The following is a 7204-nucleotide window of genomic DNA, read 5'->3' as shown; positions in this document are numbered from 1 at the left end:
TTAATAGAAGGATCGTTTATGTTTATATTACACGAGGCCAAATATCCCGAGATTAAAATTTTTATATATTGATATTTTATTTTTAAATTATTTTGATTTCAACGCGCGTTACGATTTTCGTAATGTTTAAACGAATGTACAATTGTTTAAATATTAGATTATTGTCCTCGCGTACATTAAATAATTATAAAATTATCGAAAGTATTAATTTAGGAGTTTTCGCGATTAGAAATAGAGAGTATCGATGTTCACGGGTCGAAGTACAAAAGAATACTAACTCGCGAATCGTCAAAGTTAATAGAAGGATCGTTTATGTTTATGTTGCACAAGGCCAACTACCCCGAGAATAAAATTTTAAAGTATCCGTATTTTATTTTAAAATTAATTTTACTTTCTCGAGCGTTTCCGTCGTTTTAATGTTTAAACGAATGTACTATTGTTTAAATATTAGATTATTGTCCTCCGCTTAAGTTAAATAATTATAAAATTATCGAAAGTATTAATTTATGAGTTCTCGCGATTAGAAATAGAGAGTATCGATGTTCACGGGTCGAAGTACAAAAGAATACTAACTCGCGAATCGTCAAAGTTAATAGAAGGATCGTTTATGTTTATGTTGCACAAGGCCAACTACCCCGAGAATAAAATTTTAAAGTATCCGTATTTTATTTTAAAATTAATTTTACTTTCTCGAGCGTTTCCGTCGTTTTAATGTTTAAACGAATGTACTATTGTTTAAATATTAGATTATTGTCCTCGCGTACATTAAATAATTATAAAATTATCGAAAGTATTAATTTAGGAGTTTTCGCGATTAGAAATAGAGAGTATCGATGTTCACGGGTCGAAGTACAAAAGAATACTAACTCGCGAATCGTCAAAGTTAATAGAAGGATCGTTTATGTTTATGTTGCACAAGGCCAACTACCCCGAGAATAAAATTTTGAAGTATCCGTATTTTATTTTAAAATTAATTTTACTTTCTCGAGCGTTTCCGTCGTTTTAATGTTTAAACGAATGTACTATTGTTTAAATATTAGATTATTGTCCTCCGCTTAAGTTAAATAATTATAAAATTATCGAAAGTATTAATTTATGAGTTCTCGCGATTAGAAATAGAGAGTATCGATGTTCACGGGTCGAAGTGCAGAAGAATACTAACTCACGAATCGTCAAAGTTATTAGAAGGATCGTTTATGTTTATATTACACGAGGCCAAATATCCCGAGATTAAAATTTTTATATATTGATATTTTATTTTTAAATTATTTTGATTTCAACGCGCGTTACGATTTTCGTAATGTTTAAACGAATGTAGAATTGTTTAAATATTAGATTATTGTCCTCGCGTACATTAAATAATTATAAAATTATCGAAAGTATTAATTTATGAGTTTTTGCGATTAGAAATAGAAAGTATCGATGTGCACAGCTCGAAGTGCAAAAGAATACTAACTCGCGAATCGTCAAAGTTATTAGAAGGATCGTTTATGTTTATATTACACGAGGCCAAATATCCCGAGATTAAAATTTTTATATATTGATATTTTATTTTTAAATTATTTTGATTTCAACGCGCGTTACGATTTTCGTAATGTTTAAACGAATGTACTATTGTTTAAATATTAGATTATTGTCCTCGCGTATATTAAATAATTATAAAATTATCGAAAGTATTAATTTATGAGTTCTCGCGATTAGAAATAGAGAGTATCGATGTTCACGGGTCGAAGTGCAGAAGAATACTAACTCTCGAATTGTCAAAGTTAATAGAAGGACCACTTATGTTTATATTTTGCAAGCCTAACAATCGCCAGTGAATAATTTTAATGTATAGACGTTTTTAAATAGAAATTATTTTAAGTTCTCGCGCATTACGATCTTAGTAATGTTTAAGAAAATGTACTATTGTTTAAATATTAGCTTATTGTACGTCATGTATATTAAAAATTGTTGAATTAATTGAAAAGTTATCGAAAGTATTAATTTAGAACGTTTCGCGTTTAGAAAGAAAGAGCTTCGATACTCACTCGTCGGAATCCAAAAGAATACTAACTCCGTAATCGTCAAAGTTAATAGAAGGACCGTATATGTTTATGTTTTGCTAGGCCAACAATCGCGAGCAAATAATTTTAAAGTATAGACGTTTCATATTAAAATTATTTTAATGTTCTCGCGTGTCATTGTTTTCGTAAAGGTTAAATAAATGTACTATTGTTTAAATATTAGGTTATTGTTCTTCGTGTACTCTATACATCGTTAACATTATTATAATATTATTGATAGTATAAATTATTTTAAGTTAGTCTAATGCAGAGATAAAATTTCGTTGCTTATTGATATAGAAATGGAAAATAAAACTGAATTAATTATTATTAAAGTCAGTATAAATTGAAACAGTTCCGAGTTCGTAATGTAAATATATTGAAATATTAATTTAATATTATTTTATATTTATTATCTGTAGTTAGCAGTGTTAATAATAATAATAATAATAATAATATAAGCTGTATTACTACAAGGGTAAAACAAAAAAAGAAAAAACGCGCGAGAAATTCTATCTCATTGATAATAAAACTCATGTATCGATTTTTATAAAAATAATACGTAGTGTATACGTACAAAATGTATGAATTAATTGACTATATCAATTTTCATTGATAGAATAAATAATAAACTGATTGAATTTGATTATTAGAGATTGTACTTTGACGCTAGTAGTGTACAGCGGTTCATATAAAGTATGTATATATAATGAGAGTATAGAAATGGATGAGAATGAATGAAAGAAACGAACTAACGTAAGCATAATCGAACATAACCTCAACATTTATACGATTGGTTAACCGTTTACAGCGTTTATGAAGGTGAAATAATTTTTGAACGTAAATTTATATTTTTGTATGTATCAAATTTTACTTTTATCAAAATGAGATACGCGCAACTTGTTATGGGACCTGCCGGTAGTGGAAAGGTAATTTGTTAATTATTATTTCTTATTAATTGTCCAAAAATTAATAGTACAGTTTCTATATGTCTGTATTTGAAAAAAAAAAAGGTTAAATGACTTGAAATCATTTAGAAGTTACTATGTAAAATTGATCAATTTATTAATAATTCATTGAGCTAATGTAAAATGTATTTTCTTAGTCTACGTATTGTTCTACCATGCAACAGCATGCAGCGGATGAGAGAAAAATGATTGAAGTAGTCAATTTGGATCCTGCAGCAGAATATTTTGAGTACGAACCTCTTATTGACATAAGAGAATTGATTCAATTAGATGATGCCATGGAGGATGACGAATTAAAATTTGGCCCTAATGGTGGTCTTGTCTTTTGTATGGAGTAAGTTATATGGAAATTGTATTAATTATATTTATAATAGGATTATTTATATAGAATACTTTTCTTCTTTTTTCTGTGTTTTTTTGATGTTTTCCTTATAGATACTTAGTCGAAAATTCAACATGGCTAGAAGAAAAATTAGGCGACGCAGATGACGATTATATTATTTTTGATTGTCCCGGTCAAATTGAGCTTTATACGCATATGACAGTTATGCGTCAGTTAATAACAATATTACAAAACATGAACTTTCGTATATGTGGCATATTTATAGTGGACAGTCAATTTATGGTCGATGGGTCAAAGTTTTTATCAGGCACCATGGCAGCTTTAAGCGTTATGATCAATCTAGAAATAGCACATGTTAATATATTAAGTAAAATGGATTTATTGTCAAAGAGCGCGAAAAAACAATTGGATAAATATTTGGAACCTGATCCGCATAGTTTATTATCTAATATGGAAAATGATCCATGGGATGAAAAATATCGCAATCTCACAGAAGCCGTAGGTAGACTCATTGAAGATTATAGTTTAGTTCGTTTTTATCCTCTGAATATTAAAGATGAAGAAAGTATCGCTGATATAAAATTAACAATCGATAATATTATCCAATATGGAGAAGATGCAGATGTAAAGATTAGGGATTTTGATGAATCTTGTAACGATGATGACGATGATAATGATGCAAATGACACGAATTATGGTTGAGAAAATCCTGCATGATGTATATTTTAATAAAATGTTTTCTTAACGTTTTTATGTTTTAATGCTCCTTATCACAGGTTATAAAGTCTTAAATAATATAATAAAAAAGATCATTTGTTAACTTACTTATTGACTTAAAAAATTCTATGCACAAAGTACACAGTATTTACACAATATTAAATTTCAATAATCTGATTGTGAGCTTATTGTATTAAATATAAATGTAAAACATCCAAAGCTTAGAATAGACCCATGAGCAATAATCGCACTTCCTTCCCAACCTTCTTCTAAATAATTGCTTTTTCTTACTTCTTGATATTTCGTGGTGCACTTGCATAAACCTTTCTTACTTTCGTTTTGAGAAGAAGGAGGAGGATTTTCTTTATATATAATTGCTTTCAACATCTCAGATGTTTCCTGTTCTTTACTTATAATTTTACTATAATCACTATCTTCTTTATTATCACCTTCTAATTTTTCTGCATAATTACAAGAATATAATACGTTATCGACGATTGTTCCATATTCACTGTAATTAAGTAATTCGTAACGATTTGTTGCCTGAAACAAATAGGATAAATGACGACGTAATAGGTTTCATCGGTCCTACGATTTCATATATTGAATAATATAACGGTCGTAGAAAAATATTATTTACCTCGTCGAAAAATATAATGGCATGTTTTGATGATATAAAACTGCAATTGCCATAACTAGATAGAATTAAATCGCAATTTGGTCCATTTCCAATAATCATTGTCTTATGTATCATAAAGACAGGTGGTTTTGGTATCTCGCTTAAAGAAAAAAGTGCAGCTCGGGCTTTTACCTGACAATTTATTTCATTATAATTTTCTCCTTCTGGATTTAATATTTGTTCCAATCTTTGACGTGCCAATGCCTCTAATACCGGTCTTTCTAATAACTGTACTCCTTCTTTCACACTGTATGTAAACTGATTTGCATGCGTTATATTATTTTGCTTTTCGTTGATATCATTTCGTTCGAGCAATTCTGTTTTGTTTATGCATTTTCCTTCGTCGCTTTCTTTCTTATTGTATTTTCCCTCTATTAGATTATTCTTGCAGGATAAATTATCAATTTCCATTTGTGTATCTAATTCCTTGTCATCCGTGTAATTACTCTTTTTCAATGTATCTACATTATTTATTATTGTAATTTCTTTTTCTTCATCCTGTTGCTCATTTTCTATTTTAATTGTCGATCTTATAGAAGTTTCTTGATTAAAGTGACTAAGATCCAAATGAGATGGATTTTCATAATGGTATTTAACTGAAGGAGGAACTTTAACCCGCATACGTCCTTCCAATTTTACTTTTGTGCGAAATAATGGATTGGCAGTACTTGCTTTACGCAAAAAATCAAGTTTCACAGCATGCTGATCTATCCTTTGATTGGCATATTTATCCCAAAGCTTGATACGTTCTGTAACTCTACACGAAGTTAAAAGATTTTGATCTATAAAATGATTTGGATGATTAGGACACATCCATCTTCCAATAGGAAAGGCAGTTAGTGGAGGATCCAAACAATCCTGATGAAAATAGAGTGGGCAATAATCGCAAGCAATTAATGGTGCTTTCCTGCAGCTACGTCCACACTCAAAGCACAAACGAGCCGGTAATGGCACCATCAGATTATTATCCAAGCAATGGCTTTTCCCTACTAATATAAAAAAATATTCATTTAGATATTTTATAATAACAATATAAAAATATGAACAATTTTATTAACAATGGAAAGGCAACTATTACCATTGCTGTTTGATGAACTTTGTTGCTTTCCTCTTCTGCCAGATACATAATCTACTTTATTACTTCCAGGAAATATTATTGGCAACTGTAACTCTTTTGGAAGCTCAAATTCGCGAGGATTAACTAAAGAAGCTGCTAAAGCTAATATTTCTAATGCAGACTTTTTCTTCTTTTTATCAATCCCTTTATTCCCTAAAATTTCTCTTTTCGTTGCACACCGACAGGCATAACACAGCCATTCGCCATTAGGTATATCTGTTGGATCCACTGGTGGATAACTACATGAAAAAAAAAAAAAAAAAAAATTATACATAGATAATATAAGATTTCTTAAAAACTTCATAGAAAGGACATAAATTATTATTTTCACTCAGTAATGCGGAATCAATTTCTCAAATGTTTATTGCAAATACATGTCTGAGATTTTTTTTTCATATTATCATGTCTCTTTACAAAGCATGCTCTCCCTTCAATAATTTATAATGAATTTAAAGCGTAAATACATGATTTAAATACATATATACAATTAAGTGAATCAAAGACCTATTATTTATCATTGACTCACTGGCATTGTAAGTGGTACGAGGCAGGACATTTGTCGCAACATATAAGTTCACCTCCATCTCTACATGCATCGCAAAAATCATGATTATGGCCACGTCCTCGTCTTTTAAAATAAGGATGTTTCTTTTCTTCCTTTTCCTTTTTAGATTTTGCTGACTTGGAATCTTCTGACACTGGAGGAGCTATAAGCGCCTGAATTTGCTAGAAGGAAAAATTTAATATATTAAGAAAGTAACGAAAATATATCTTCGAGGAAACATAGTGTTAATGTCTAATTGTTCAAATTATTAACATTTTCTAATAAATTAATATTTGCTTACGGGCATTAATCCTCCAATCATAGGAAAACCATACTCAACGGTACCCATTTTAATTTAATTTATATCTATTTCAACCGTACTATTTTTTTTTTTTCTTTCTATTTCATTCCATCATTATAAGATAAATATTGTCTTTGTAAGGTATATGTCCTCCATAACTAAGCACCATTCTTCAGCGCGCTTCAGCGCTGAAACATTTGCTGAGAATATTGGGTAAGTTTAAATCATGGAATAGTTATATCCATGATATATGCAGTTACATGATCGACTTTCAACGCGGTAAAATTGAAATGTACTTTTCGTCAGAAAGAAGTGTCGAGAAAAGTAATTAAAAAGAACATAATAATTTTCAACTAGAAATGTCTCATACGTTTATTTTTCTTTTATATTAATATTATTAATTGAATTAGATTACGTATATATATCAATAGTCTAATTTCGATATTAGCTATCGATTCTTGAAATTCAAATCGATCTTCAAAACAAACCT

The 7204-nt window shown here is 29.4% G+C and overlaps 2 protein-coding genes across 2 annotated transcripts; one reads left to right on the top strand and one right to left on the bottom strand.

The window, feature by feature from the left end:
* Positions 1-2621: 2621 nt before the first annotated feature.
* LOC124424661 (GPN-loop GTPase 3) lies at positions 2622-4101 on the top strand. Its single transcript, XM_046964034.1, has 3 exons — positions 2622-2974; positions 3151-3347; positions 3449-4101. The coding sequence occupies exons 1-3, from the start codon at positions 2930-2932 to the stop codon at positions 4056-4058; spliced, it is 852 nt and encodes a 283-aa protein (XP_046819990.1). The 5' UTR covers positions 2622-2929; the 3' UTR covers positions 4059-4101.
* Positions 4101-7072, bottom strand: LOC124424659 (PHD finger protein 12). The gene is made up of 5 exons (XM_046964029.1): positions 6715-7072; positions 6396-6595; positions 5831-6108; positions 4714-5741; positions 4101-4616 (listed from the first exon to the last, which is right to left on the bottom strand). Exons 1-5 carry the CDS (start codon positions 6760-6762, stop codon positions 4239-4241), a joined length of 1932 nt encoding a protein of 643 aa, XP_046819985.1. The 5' UTR covers positions 6763-7072; the 3' UTR covers positions 4101-4238.
* Positions 7073-7204: the final 132 nt, after the last annotated feature.

This window comes from Vespa crabro, chromosome 6 (assembly GCF_910589235.1).
Source record: "Vespa crabro chromosome 6, iyVesCrab1.2, whole genome shotgun sequence".
Classification (NCBI taxonomy): domain Eukaryota; kingdom Metazoa; phylum Arthropoda; class Insecta; order Hymenoptera; family Vespidae; genus Vespa; species Vespa crabro.
This window is presented reverse-complemented; position numbering and strand designations above follow the sequence as displayed.

Bases quoted from the DNA above. Each gene is read 5' to 3' on its own strand.
- LOC124424661 (XM_046964034.1), top strand. From the start codon at position 2,930: ATGAGATACGCGCAACTTGTTATGGGACCTGCCGGTAGTGGAAAG. The intron at 2,975-3,150 runs GTAATTTGTTAA...GTATTTTCTTAG, and splicing joins GACCTGCCGGTAGTGGAAAG to TCTACGTATTGTTCTACCAT. The intron at 3,348-3,448 runs GTAAGTTATATG...TTTTCCTTATAG, and splicing joins GGTCTTGTCTTTTGTATGGA to ATACTTAGTCGAAAATTCAA.
- LOC124424659 (XM_046964029.1), bottom strand. From the start codon at position 6,762: ATGGGTACCGTTGAGTATGGTTTTCCTATGATTGGAGGATTAATGCCC. The intron at 6,109-6,395 runs GTGAGTCAATGA...TTTTTCATGTAG, and splicing joins TCGTACCACTTACAATGCCA to TTATCCACCAGTGGATCCAA. The intron at 4,617-4,713 runs GTAAATAATATT...TATTTGTTTCAG, and splicing joins CCATTATATTTTTCGACGAG to GCAACAAATCGTTACGAATT.